Raw genomic sequence first — 14,475 nt, forward strand, 5'->3', positions numbered from 1 at the left:
TGATGTGTGCACGCATCTAGCAAAGTACACGTTTAACCGAGACATTTAATTTGTATACACCTATTTAAAGCACTAATATAAATAATAATAATTATTATTATTTTTTAAATATGTTCAATTACGAAACGGCAGGCACGTTCCACAGGCACCTAAAAGGTCCTTCTGCCATTTGACATTCCTTGAGTGTGTTAGTGAAGTGGGTAGCATGGTAGCGATCTAAGTAATGTCCCGTGTGTGTGTGTGTGTGTGTAAGAGCAGGTGAATGAGTTGGAGCTGGTGGTAGTGGGTTAAGTTGAGTTGGAGGTGAGGAAGGACAATGGCTCTGATGGTGGGTTTGCTCTCAGCTGCTGCTGCTGCTCCTGTCCGGTTTGGACTGAGGAGGACTTTACAGCGCTCTTCACTCACTGCTGCTGCTCTGGGAAAACTTTCTTCAGTCCGAATAAATGCCCACACTCACAAGGTAAGTCCAGGAGATCTTTCTTTACTACTAGAGCTCTAGTGTAACCAGACTGTGTTAGGAGTTTTGGCAGTCATGATGACTCGGCATGTATCTGTCCTAGTAGAGCTTGGTTGTTTCACTGCTGGAATCATCTCCTCCTGTAACTGGACATCTTGGATCTCTTTCAGAACCTGACCCTGAATTACCTGAAGCCTCTGTGGGCTGGAAACAATGCCTGGTCAACATCTGTACTTTATTCAGGGGACACGTCTAAAGGTAAAGACTTGCTGTAAAACACAGGAGCAAAGATGTGATGTCCACTCCTGTGTGATTTATATGGTTCCTGTTCTTCTATTCTTCTCTCAGATGGACAACCGGGTGGACCAGAGAGTCAGTCGAGTGGAGGTGGAGGATCAGGAGGAGGAAAGAAAGGAGGGAAGAGAGATTGGAAAAGCCGTTTACAACAGGTCTGGGTCTGTTCATATCTTTGACGCAGTAGAGGTGGAACAGCTATCAAATATATCGAATACCCTTGAAATGCAGAGTTGAATTATTTTTGGAAAATGATCATCGTCATAGAAAATGAAGAGGTAAAGAATGGGAATGGGTGGAGAAAGGTGCCGGGAGTTCTGTGGGATTGGAAAATATCGGCGAGACCTTCAAGGGGAAGGTGTACAAGACAGTGGTGAGACCAGCCATGCTGTATGGTTTAGAGGCAGTGTCACTGAGGAAGAGACAGGAGTCAGAGCGGGAGGTAGCAGAGCTGAAGGTGTTGAGGGAGTGACACGGTTGGACAGGATTACAGCTCATGGTGGGAAGACGAAGTAAGGGAGGCCAGATTAAGATGGTTTGGACATATTCAGAGTGAGTATATTGGTAGGAGAATGTTGGACATGGAGCTGCCAGGCAGGAGGCAAAGAGGAAGGCCAAAGAGGAGGTATATGGCTGTAATAAATGAGGATATGAAGCTAGTGTTGAGGATGCAGAAGATAGGGATAGGTGGAGAGAGATGATCGCTGTGGCCACCCCTGAAGGGAAAAGCCAAAAGAAGAATTTCCCCTGGTTTGGTTGACACACTTTTTTTTTCAGCCCAGCAAACCATCCTGTGATCAGAAACATGTATAATAACTTGTACAATAATAAAAAGGCTAGAGGATGATTTAGCATACTTTTAAGTATGCTTGTAGATGCATGAAACATGTGTGCTGTCAAGTAAAAGTACTTCACCAATCCTGTAGTGTCTGATCACTTGTACTTGTACGTTCTACCAGACCTAGCTTTTCCATAATCCAAACAATATCTGCTCAGTTTTTCAGTTATTTTCGGCTGATAAATGGTGTATAGCAAGCAATGGGCCACAGTTTACACACACACACACACGTATACTCCTGAGATTGTTATACGATTGCATGGCTTATTTAATTTCTTCTACGTTTATTCTATGTCTTAGGGTGATATTCCATGGGATGATAATGACTTCCGTTACATGGTGGTCACAGTGGCAGGCGTTGCATCCGTCCTGCTCTACTTGTACCTCCGGGATCCAGGCACTGAGATTACTTGGAAAGACTTTGTCCATCGCTACCTGGCCCGAGGACTAGTGAGAATAATCTCTTTAATCTCTTAATGCTTTACCTGCCTTTTTATGCCAAATTCATGTTTTGTTTTTTGTTTGTTTTGTTCCATAGGTGGAGGGATTGGAGGTCATTAACAAGCAGTTTGTCAAGGTCAACCTAGTCCCTGGTGCCCATGGTTCAGATGGAGTAAGATGCACTTTTTAAATCCCATCTTAGAAACATGCATGAAGTATAAGTAAAGACTCTCATGATAAACTGTTGTTTTCCTTCTTTCAGAGCTATGTATGGTTCAACATTGGCAGTGTAGACACTTTTGAGCGAAATCTAGAAGCCGCTCATTATGAGCTGGGGCTGGAACCGTCGAACAGGGTGGCAGTGGTGTACCGCTCAAAGAGTGACGGGTAAGAGATGTTTGTAAGATCTGTGCTGCTGCTTCTGACTCACACAGACTCTTGTTCTGTATTATGAATTATGGTAGCCTTCTGCTCATCATTTAGGCCTAATTTGCTTTTGGCTGATTAGCAGTAATTCTGTCGTATAACTACTTCCACTGAGATGAATAAACACAAAGCACTAATGTTTGATATTGTCCCCAAGGTCTTTTATTAAGAGCATCATTCCTACTTTGCTGCTGATTGGTTTCCTGCTCTTCACCCTACGCCGAGCATCAATGGGTGGAGGTGGAGGTGGTGGAAAGGGGCGTGGCCTTTTCGGCATGAGCGAATCCCCCGCCAAGATGATGAAGGACAACATAGATGTGAAGTTTAAAGATGTAGCCGGGTGCGAGGAGGCAAAAGTGGAGATCCTAGAATTCGTCAACTTTCTGAAGAACCCACAACAGTACCAGGACCTGGGTGCTAAGATTCCTAAGGTATACTTTGTTATACGAGTGACGTGTAATTATTTATTTGACATTTATGCATACATGTTTTGTGTATTCCGATTTTAAAGAGTAAGGATGGATGTACATGTGATGTGTGTTTGAAGGGGGCTGTGCTGTCAGGACCTCCAGGAACAGGCAAGACTCTGCTGGCCAAAGCCACTGCTGGAGAGGCTAATGTCCCCTTTATTACTGTCAATGGCTCAGAATTCCTTGAGATGTTTGTGGGAGTCGGTCCAGCCAGGGTGAGTTGGCGAATGAAACTTGTTGCTGCGTGTTAGTTGTGGATGTGATACTTTCACGCACTTCCACTTCACTGCCCTCATTGTTTTGGCTTCTTTCAGGTGAGGGACATGTTTGCTATGGCGAGGAAGAACGCTCCATGCATCCTTTTCATAGATGAGATAGATGCAGTTGGCAGGAAGAGAGGTGGAGGAAACTTTGGTGGTCAGAGTGAGCAGGAAAACACCCTCAACCAGCTGCTTGTGGAGATGGACGGTACGTATAAAGAGTCACTAGATTCAGACTTTATTTCTTGCTTTATTTGCTTTAGCAAATACTCCAGCAGTAAAAATGTGTAGTCAGCTTCGAACCTGCTTTTGACTGATTTCTTGTTTTTCTTTCCTGCTCATATTTCCACACACTGTAAATTAATTCACATGCACTTACATTCAATCTGGTTCTTTTCCCAAGATTTGACATTTCAATTCATTTGTCCTTTGTGTCTCCATCAGGTTTTAACAGCAGTACGAATGTTGTAGTATTGGCCGGCACAAACAGACCCGATATCCTGGACCCCGCACTGATGCGGCCGGGGAGATTCGACAGGCAGATTTACATCGGTTTGCTCCTATTCCTCCTGCTCTTTTAATGTTTTTGCTTTATTTATACAGCTTATGTCTGTTCTGAATTCATGTTGGGGCAGCTTAGTTATGGCATTTACTAAAGATGTTATTTCTGTGACTTTCTTTTCTTTTCTTTTTTTAGGACCTCCTGATATAAAAGGCAGAGCCTCTATCTTTAAGGTTCACCTGAGGCCACTCAAACTGGACCCAGATCTAGACCCAAATGCCCTTGCTAGGAAAATGGCTGCTTCCACACCTGGTTTCACAGGTGAGGGAAGAAAACAGGATTGATGTGTGGTAATGATGATCTTGCTGTATGACCGCTGCAGTTTATTATTACTTTATTATTACTGATTAATATTTATTTTATAAATCAGAAGCCTGATTAGCTTGTGATGTACCAAATAAGAATAAATATGGACTATATTCAACTCTGGTATTGATATAAATGTGAAGTTTATTTAAAATGATGCTTCTTGTTAAATCATTTTTTCTCCTTTCTCCTTAACTGTTGAGACTAAATCAGTTTTATTTTTATTTTTACCCAAATGTATCTTGTCATACTTGTGAAGTTTATTCAACAGAAAAAAAACAAATGCAATTTGTGCATTTGCAATCAAATGCAATCAGTTTTGGGACACCCCTCCAAATCACTGAATTCAGAGGTTGGGCTCGGTCCCTTAGTTCCAGTGAAAGGAACTCCTAATGCTTCAGCATACCAAGACATTTTTGGACAATTTTATGCTCCCAACTTTGTGGAAACAGTTTAGGAATGACCCCTTCCTGTTCCAACATGACTGCACACCAGTCCTGACCTCAACCCGATAGAACACCTTTGGGATGAATTAGAGCGGAGACTGTGAGCCAGGCCAAAACTGGGACGTCTGCCTTTACATGACCATGAATGTAATATGGATTTGTCGCGCCCTTTGCAGCTATAACAGCTTCAACTCTTCTGGGAAGACTTTCCACAAGGTTTAGGAGTGTGTTTATGGGAATTTTTGACCATTACTCTAGAAGTGCATTTGTGAGGTCAGGCACTGATGTTGGACGAGAAGGCCTGGCTCACAGTCTCCGCTCTAATTCATCCCAAAGGTGTTCTATCAGGTTGAGGTCAGGACTCTGCAAAGTTCCTCCACACCAAACTCACTCATCCATGTCTTTATGGACCTTTCTTTGTGCACTGGTGTGCAGTCATGTTGGAACAGGAAGGGGTCATCCCCAAACTGTTCCCACAAAGTTGGGAACATGAAATTGTCCAAAATGTCTTGGTATGAAGCTGAAGCATTAAGAGTTCCTTTCACTGGAACTAAGGCCGAGTCCAACACCTGAAAAACATCTCCTGAATTCAATGATTTGGAGGGGTGTCCCAAAACTTTTGGCAATATAGTGTATGATGAGCTGTCTTAATGCCTGTGAAACCTTATATTAAGGCTGGAACGATTTATCGATGGATGATTACGGTGTGTTTCTGTTCTTGACTCTCAGGTGCTGATATTGCGAATGTGTGTAACGAAGCTGCTCTAATTGCTGCCAGACATCTCAGCGGGGCCATCAATACCAAACACTTTGAACAGGCTATTGACCGAGTGATCGGAGGTGAGTTCGTCGTCATTCTCGTGATGGCCTATAAAACATTTTTAGAACTTTTCTTCTTTTGGCTTTTCCAGTATTTATAAACAGTACATTTTGTGCCCTTTTTTTTCAGGTCTTGAGAAAAAGACACAAGTCTTGCAGCCCACTGAGAAGAAGACAGTGGCTTATCACGAAGCTGGGCACGCGGTAGTCGGCTGGTTCCTCGAGCACGCTGACCCACTACTCAAGGTGCATATAGAAATGCAGTTTAATTACAGAGATGATTTTGAATTACAGAGAAAAGTTGACCAATTGTTACTCGTGTGTGTCAGGTTTCCATTATTCCACGTGGGAAAGGTCTGGGCTATGCGCAGTACCTGCCTAAAGAGCAGTACCTGTACACACGGGAGCAGCTGTTTGACAGGATGTGCATGATGCTGGGTGGTCGTGTGGCTGAGCAGGTTTTCTTTGACAGGATTACCACTGGTGCTCAGGATGACCTGAGGAAAGTCACACAGTCAGCCTACGCTCAGGTAAGGTAACACCTTGGAGTCAGTCCCAGGACTTGGAGCTTTTCTTTCGCCTTTGATTCGTATGCATCCCTTTCAACCCTTCTCCCCTTGTTTATGTCCTGTAGATCGTGCAGTTTGGGATGAGTGAAAAGGTGGGCCAGGTGTCGTTTGATCTACCACGGCAGGGCGACATGGTGCTAGAGAAGCCCTACAGCGAGGCCACGGCCGAGCTCATCGATCAGGAGGTCAGAGAACTGGTGGACACCTCCTACCAGAGAACCCTGAAGCTCATCAAAGAGAAACGTGAACTGGTTGAAAAGGTAGGACCCTCTCATTAGCATGCGTTAACAGGAAACGAGGGTGGATGGTTACTCTAGAGAGTTGCTTAATGCATAACTTGCGTCTCATATGCGTGTGTTTTCTGTGTGTGTGCAGGTGGGAAAGCGTCTCCTGGCGAAAGAAGTCCTGGACAAAGCTGACATGGTGGAGCTGCTCGGTCCCAGGCCTTTTGAGGAGAAATCCACTTATGAGGAGTTTGTGGATGGCACAGGCAGCTTCGAGGAGGACACGAGCCTACCTGAGGGGCTTAAGGACTGGAACACGGAAAAGGAGAAGAACCAGGATGAGGTGGAAACCTCCCAAAAGAAACGCGCAGCCTGAACCAGACTTGAGATTCTCCTCTCCTGTCAGGCTACTCCCATATCAGACCCTCACACTGAGGTGGCATTTCTGTTGACTTTGTGTAGTGACATGGCTGCATTACACGTTTGTGAAATGTTCATAAGGGGCTTATAATAAGATTTGAAATGCCTTCATCATCAGCAGTGGAGGCCGGAATGAAGTCCTAGGAAATGTAGAAAATCTTGGACTGAAGTCTGTACACCATTTCATTTTCATGGGTACATGACCTCAGACAGTGTTGTTTCATTTCAGTTTTAGGAGCTAGGTGATGGACTGATTTGTTTTCTTTGTGAATTTTTTTAAATCGTCTTTACGAAGCAGACAAGAAGAGTTGATGATGTATATTTGTATCATTTGCAGACTGGTCTAAAAACAAAAACTAGTTTGAATAAACCTGTATATTATACTTATTTAATTAAACCGATTTGTTCCACCACAACACACATCCGTTACTTCCGTCTGTTTCATCAGATATGGTTCATGTACACTAAAATGATGCGTTCACAACAACGGGTGAACTTCAGATTATGTACTGTATTTATGTACTGTATATACCTCTTCCTGGAGAACTAGAAAAGGACATATTTTGCTTATTCAAGGTGAACGTGTGTAGACTGAAATGGATTACTTCTATCTTGACCCCTTTTTTGTTTAGCCCCTTATCCAGAGCGACTCTTTTATACAGCTGAGGGTTAAGAGCTTTGCTCAAGAGCCCAGCAGTGGCAGTTTTGCAGTCCTGGGATTTGAACTCATACCCTTCTGGTCAGTAGTCCATCACCTTAACCACTGAGCTACCTGCTGAGTAGCCTAAATCCAGCACACTTGTTGTCCACTTCATGGATCTGGCCCCAAAAAAGGCATTTGTTGGATCTGAACCCTCTAAACAGTGTGAGAATCAAGATGGCTGTAGTTTTGGCTGCTTTATTATTAAACACACTGGTACAGTAAGCAGGGTCATGGTTTCAAGCCTAAGCTCCGGTTACTGTATGTGTGTAGATTCTTCATCCTGTCATTTCTACTGACACGCTGTCCTTTCTTTATAGCTCATGATGTGATACGGTCACTAGGTTCCTTCTCCTCGCAGTACACTTTTGGCTTGCCCTAGTATCCCATTTATGGTCAAAACCAAGCCACAATTTCTGTATTAGCACAACTAGGCCACAGTCAGATTGATTTATCGCACCCTCAGCTTCTCTTCCCGCAAGCGGATACTTTGGTCATCAGGGGAATTCTTGTAATCAAGAAGTGGACACCAGAATAAGTGCTATCTTACTGGCTTGGCAATTGTGTTAAAATGCTGTAAGTCTAGATTTTAGTGTTAATAGAGTATTCATGCCGTGAATCTAGTTTGTTGTGATGGTTTTCTGAAAAGTGGATCATTAATCCGGCACACTCTTGTTCACTTGTCATGAATTCATCAATGTATTCGCTCAAGACTGTGTATACAGGGTTAATATACACCGATCAGGCATAACATTATGAGCAGTGAGAGGGGAAGTGAATAAGACTGATGATCTCCTCATCATGGCACCTGTTAGTGGGTGGGATATATTAGGCAGCAAGTGAACATTTTGTCCTCAAAGTTGATGTGTTAGAAGCAGGAAAAATGGACAAGCGTAAGGATTTGAGCGAGTTTGACACCAAGGGCCAAATTGTGATGGCTAGACCACTGGATCAGAGCATCTCCAAAACTGCAGCTCTTGTGGGGTGTTCCCGGTCTGCAGTGGTCAACAGGGTCATGGGCAGCCAAGGCTCATTGATGCACGTGGGGAGTGAAGGCTGGCCCGTGTGATCCAATCCAACAGACGAGCTACTGTTGCTCAAATTGCTGAAGTTAATGCTGGTTCTGATATCAGAATACGCAGTGCATGACGGGTCAGGCCTGTTTTGGCAGCAAAAGGGGGACTGACACAATATTAGGCAGGTGGTCATAATTTTACGCCTGATTGGTGTACAGCTCTACTTCTTTCAAGACTATGATGTAGGATATTCAATCTATTTGCCAGTAATACCATTTATATCTGATTACAAGACGTCTTTGGGATATAAAAGTAATAGTATATATCCTTTTCAGGCAAAGCATTTGACCTAGCATTTAACGAACCTCTATGTATTTTCTGTAGCGTTTATTCTACACAGGTTTACAGGGAGCCTGGAGTCTATCCCAGGGCACAAGGTGGGGGACACCCTGGTCGAGGTCCCAGCCTATTACAGGGCTGTGGACTATTTTAGAGATGTCAGTCATCCTTCAACGCAAGTTTTTGAACTGGAGAAAGAAACCCACAAAATACAGGGAGAACAAACTCTATGCACCGAGGGGGAGACGGGAATCGACCTCCCAACCCCGAAAGTGTGGTAAACGTGTCCTACCAAATTTCTATAAAGCAGTGTGAAATTTTTTATTATTATTATCACCATCATGTCTCGCTATAATTTCTATTTCTAAATGTGGGATTGCTCCCTGATAGCTTTTCCTGAATATAACCAATAAATATAAGTATTTTGTTCAAAAGTAATGTTAATATTCTAAATTTCCAAGTCACAGTTATATACAGTTCACATCGTTTACCAAATATGAAACATTCTCTATCTTCCTTTAGTTAGAACTTCATTCTTGAGGGAATTCTGCTTTCCCCGGGCATTTCAGTGCTGTATCGGGCACACCTAAAAAATTCTGTTTCAATTTCCAGCAAAGAAATGAAAATGCATGACATTGCATAGTGCTTGCATCATATTACAGTCAGGTGTGTATGAGTGTGTGAACGGTTCCCTGTGCTGGACCGGAATCTCATTCAGGGTGTATTGCTACCTCATACCCACTCCGCTTGTTTTTCCTGTAATTCGTCACTTATTTGTATGTACACAGATCAGGCATAACATTATAAACAGTGCCAGGTGAAGTGAATGATCACGGATGATCTCCTCATCATGGCCCCTGTTAGTGGGTGGGATATATTAGGCAGCAAGTGAACATTTTGTCCTCAAAGTTGATGTGTTAGAAGCAGGAAAAATGGACAAGCGTAAGGATTTGAGCGAGTTTGACGAAGGGCCAGATTGTGATGGTGGATAGATGACCGGATCAGAGCATCTTTAAAACTGCAGCTCTTGTGGGGTGTTCCCAGTCTGCAGTGGTCAGTATCTATCAAAAGTGGTCCAAGGAAGGAACAGTGGTGAACCAGAGACAGGGTCAAGGCTCATTGATGCACGTTGGGAGCGAAGGCTGGGCCCGTGTGATCCGATCCAGCAGACGAGCTACTGTTGCTCAAACTGCTGAAGAAGTTAATGCTGGTTCTGATAGAAAGGGGTCAGAATACACAGTGCATGACGGGGCTGTTTTGGCAGCAAAGGGGGGGCCAACAGCACCCTAGGCAGGTGGTCATAATGTTATGCCTGGTAAGTGTATATTAACATTAAAAGCATCTGACATTTAAATTCACATATAAAGTAACACCATGCAGCGTGTTTCTTTATTTTCTCGACACTTTATTCATTTTGGTTGGTTCGACCTGTCATGGTTTCTTCACGTATAATGTCATACCCTGTTTTGAACATGCGTAACATTTAACCCTGTAATAACCTGTAAGGGTCAGAGTGTTTTATAAATTCTCAGGTGAAAAAGTTTCACACAGTTGAATGCCATGTTGTTCATTTAATCTTTTGGAATTGGAAATTCGAACTCGAAACACTTTGTGGGAACAATTTGGATGAAAAATAGAATAGTTTAGTTTGATATAATTCTCCTCTTAAATTATTCAAGAGCTAGTCTATGTGTATGTTAATGCAGGTGAGGGTTTTGGGGTGTTTTGTTTTGTCCCAGAACAAACTTGCTGTTGATGAATTGCCTCACTCATTAACACATCACTTCCTGACAGCTCCTTAGGTCAGTTCTTCTCTGTTAAAATGATCTTAGGACACACAGAACGTGCCAGAAAGCTTCATGAGGTCATGCTGCCAGTTCGTCACATAGCTATGCTGAAAACTGTATCGCTGATACACTTCCCATTGATTGCTGGTTAGAGGAGAAATTTTGCATTTCCTGATGAGCCCACTCTTCTATCACCGTTCGATGTTATCTATTGGCTCGATTTGCCTCGTTTAGGCAGAATGATCGCTGTATCTTGAGCAAGGGGGTCTCTGTGTCCTTTCAGAGATCCCTCATCGCTTCCTTGGGAAGGAATCTTCATCCCCCGGACAAGGACGGCGCGTCCTCTCTGAGCCCACGTAGCTGGCCGTGGCTCAGGGCTGCTGTGATTGGGAACGCTCAATCTTTAGTAAAGGCTCAGTGTTCTCTGAGTCGCTGTGATGCTTCCTGTCTCTAGGTTGCTGCTCCCCTTTGCACCCGCGGGTCCAGGAGGGCGATCGGACGTAACCGCCATGAGGGAAACGAGGCAACGGTGGCTGATGATCTGAAGGATGAACAAACCCAGAAAACATGTTGCAGGTTATTCTGTGTTGGATTTTTATCTTACGGCTGATTAATTTTCCCAGGCATGTCAAATTTAGGCCAGAGACCTCTACAGAGATTTGATTTTTTTTCTTTTTCTTTTTTTCTCTCAGCACCAATGCCTAATGGCTTACTAATCAGCAGAGTTTCAGTTTTGATTCATGATTCCATCATGCCTGGTCCAAATAATTCCAGTTACTGATTAGCTCATGAGCTAAAGCCCTAAAGGAGGCGATGGTGTCACCTCAGCTGAACAAATAAGGCAACCGTGATCTCGAAACACAAAGCTTGTGTTTCTGATAATTTGCTACTCACTTGCTGGCAATTCGTTGTGATTCTCTTCATCTGAATCAGCGAACACTTCTCCCAGCTCTTGATCAGACATGTCGGTCAGCTCTGTCAGGTCCAGCAGATCAAAGTGAACCTCTAGAGACGACACGCTGCTCAGCGGTTCTGAAGGACGATGAGACACAACACTGAGAAACCACGACTAGTAGCGGTAACATGGATCACTAAGAATAATCACATTCAGTTCCATGTGGTTCTGTTAAGCCTCACTCTGTGATCATGGAGTCGATGATATTACTTCAGGAGAAAGCTGTAGAACTATTAAACATATCGATCAAATCAAACCTAAGTGTTCCAGCTAGATTAGATAGAATGTGCTCATTATAGTTTTTTTATGTGCTTGCAGTGATCACAGTGGCCTCTGTTGGACACTCCCACTTACGCCGTCTCTCTGCGGTCAGGACCTGGCTGCAGTGGTGCCCAGGGGTCCCGACATGTTCTCCTGCAGCATTGTGAGACACCTCAGTAGTGAGACTGGCAGAGCTGGATGACTTGAGAAGTTTCTGAAAATCTTTCTGTCTGTTGAGCTCTGCAGGGAAAAAATAATAATATTTAAAGAAAATTACTGAGCAGAACATAACCATTTGTTGATGTTGGTGATGGTTGAGAGCACTGCCAGCAGCATTCCTGTAGTGAACTTGGCTTCCAGAATGAAGAAACGTGATATTCCTCTGTTTCACAATGAGGTGATACAATTGACCGCTGGCTATTGATTGCTTTGGGGGCAGATACCACAACAGACAGGTGTTTTATTTCATTTGAACTATTACTACTCTTATGGGGGAAAACAAATCCATTTGTTCCAAGGGACTCTACTCTGGCTCTCAGAGAAACTATATATGCTGCATGAGTGGGGCGGCTATTTAACAAGACAATGTGTTACTATGACTGCTTTATTTCTCTGCAGTGTGCAGAGCATCCTTCCTCTACCCCAAATCTCTCATTGTAATATATTACCCCCCTCACACAACCCACACAAAGTAGGATACTGTAGAGTCGGCCATCAAAAATTTTAACAAAGCACCCGGTATCTATCTATCTATCTATCTATCTATCTATCTATCTATCTATCTATCTATCTATCTATCTATCTATATATATATATATATATATATATATATAAATATATATATATATATATATATATATATATATATATATATATATATATATTTATATTTAGAGAGAAAGAGAAATTTTAGCATCATTGTATTGTATTTTTAAAAAATAAATAATCCTGATAATTAAATACACTACAACCATTACTATCCATCATATCCACCTTTTCTGAATCAGTGCATAAGCATGAACACCAGCTGTCCATCCCACTGAACTGCACAGTCTGAATGCTGGCTTTTTCTGCATGTCTGTCTTATGTGTAAGAAGCAATAAAAATAAAAGAGCCTCTATGCGTAACAGCCTTTCCAGCCCAGAGCCGCTCTTCCATTTATTGGTTCTTTACAGCCACATGCCAAGCTGTGGTGTTAGGACAAAAAAGGGTGTCTCTTACCTGCAGCACTGGAGTCTGCCTGAGCCTCCATTCAGCCTACACAGCAGCCGGTGCAATGCTGTCTGGCGCTGCAGACAGGGAAGGGAGGGGAGGTGTGAGGCGTAGCCTCCTTCGTCATGCTCCCTCTCTCTCTTTTTCTCTCTCTCTCTCTCTTTCTCTCTCTCTCGCTTTCTCTTTCTCTCTCTCTCTCTCTCTCTCTTGATTTCCCCTCTTTATACATGCAGTCACATCCACATATCCCTTGTCTTTGCAGCATGCACAGCACAATGGCAAAGAAAGACAAAGGGGGAAAAATACAATTGCCATCTGTTACAAAGCTGGTACAAAAGGAAAGAAACTAAAAGAGGACACAGCAAGAGACTAAATAGAATCATTTGAGGATGAAAAGAAGGGCCTGTTTAGCTATTTAAGGTGGGGCAAAGCTATTACCTCTGGTAGTGAATATAATACCAATCCATCAGATTATGTGAAATAAGGCCTAGTTATAAATATGATCATCTCTCAAACAGAGCTACTGTAACAGCCAATTTAACGAGTACCCGGGTGAGATGAAATATTTCCCCTTCTCTTTTCGAAGGGTTTTTTTTGTTTTCTGATGAAGATTCTTCCTGTTACAGTCTGGCTATAAAGAAACGGCTTTGTTTCGAATTGCTGAATGCTGGGTGCAAACCTGATTGAATAGAGATCTTATAGATTCTATGAAGATGGCTTAAAAAAAATGGTACCCTACTGTGTCACATACACTCACCGTTCACTTTATTAGGAATGCCTGTTCTCAAATCAGGCAGCAAAAATAAATAAATAAATAAATAAATAAAATCACACAGATACAGGTGAAGAGTTTTACATAATGTTGATATCAAACTTCATAATGTAGAAAAAATGTAACTTTAACTTTGACTTTAACCTTGACATGGTTGTTTTGCCATATGGGCTGGTTTGAGTATTTCAGAACATGCTGGTCTGCAGGGAGTTTAAACAGAATGGTGCAAAAACCATACGGTCAGCTGAGGGTATTTAGGCTGAAACACCTTGTAAAATTAACACCTTAGTATCTCATATACAATGACCAGCCATATCATTATGACCACCCGCCTAATATTGTGTTGGTTCCCCTTTTGCTGGCAAAACAGCCCTGAACCGTCATTAAATTTTTCAGCAATTTGAGCAACAGTAGCTTGTCTGTTGGGTTGGATCACACCGGCCAGCTTTCGCTCCCCACAAGCATCAATGAGCCTTGGCCGTCCAGGACCCTGTCGCCGGTTCACCACTGTTGGACCTCTTTTGATAGATACTGACCACTGCAGACCGGGAACACCCCACAACAGCTGCAGTTTTGGAGATGCTCTGATCCAGTGGTCTAGCCATCACAATCTGGTTCTTGTCAAACTCGCTCAAATCCTTACACTTGTCCATTTTTCCTGCTTCTAACACATCAACTTTGAGGACAAAATGTTCACTTGCTGCCTAATATATCCCACCCACTAACAGGTGCCATGATGAGTCTTATTCACTTCACCTCTCACTGCTCACTGAAGGCAATGAGGAGATCATCAGTCTTATTCACTTCTTCACCTGCCAGTGGTCATAATGTTATGCCTGATCGGTGTAACTTATGTGTACTAGTCATATCAGCCCATCTTCTAAATATATAAAAATGCGTG

General features: G+C 42.9%; 2 protein-coding genes across 2 annotated transcripts; one reads left to right on the forward strand and one right to left on the reverse strand.

The window, feature by feature from the left end:
* Positions 1–165: 165 nt before the first annotated feature.
* afg3l1 (AFG3-like AAA ATPase 1) lies at positions 166–6,948 on the forward strand. The gene is made up of 16 exons (XM_058408858.1): positions 166–460; positions 628–715; positions 806–906; positions 1,890–2,039; positions 2,128–2,202; positions 2,293–2,417; positions 2,614–2,887; positions 3,004–3,141; positions 3,241–3,394; positions 3,631–3,738; positions 3,884–4,009; positions 5,230–5,340; positions 5,450–5,565; positions 5,649–5,849; positions 5,954–6,148; positions 6,264–6,948. The coding sequence occupies exons 1-16, from the start codon at positions 317–319 to the stop codon at positions 6,486–6,488; spliced, it is 2,331 nt and encodes a 776-aa protein (XP_058264841.1). The 5' UTR covers positions 166–316; the 3' UTR covers positions 6,489–6,948.
* A 3,006-nt stretch (positions 6,949–9,954) lies between these two features.
* dbndd1 (dysbindin domain containing 1) lies at positions 9,955–12,935 on the reverse strand. The gene is made up of 4 exons (XM_058408603.1): positions 12,812–12,935; positions 11,684–11,830; positions 11,269–11,406; positions 9,955–10,915 (listed from the first exon to the last, which is right to left on the reverse strand). The coding sequence occupies exons 1-4, from the start codon at positions 12,840–12,842 to the stop codon at positions 10,746–10,748; spliced, it is 486 nt and encodes a 161-aa protein (XP_058264586.1). The 5' UTR covers positions 12,843–12,935; the 3' UTR covers positions 9,955–10,745.
* Between the last annotated feature and the right edge of the window lie 1,540 nt (positions 12,936–14,475).

The sequence above is a fragment of the Hemibagrus wyckioides genome, linkage group LG14, assembly GCF_019097595.1.
Source record: "Hemibagrus wyckioides isolate EC202008001 linkage group LG14, SWU_Hwy_1.0, whole genome shotgun sequence".
Taxonomy (NCBI): Eukaryota; Metazoa; Chordata; class Actinopteri; order Siluriformes; family Bagridae; genus Hemibagrus; species Hemibagrus wyckioides.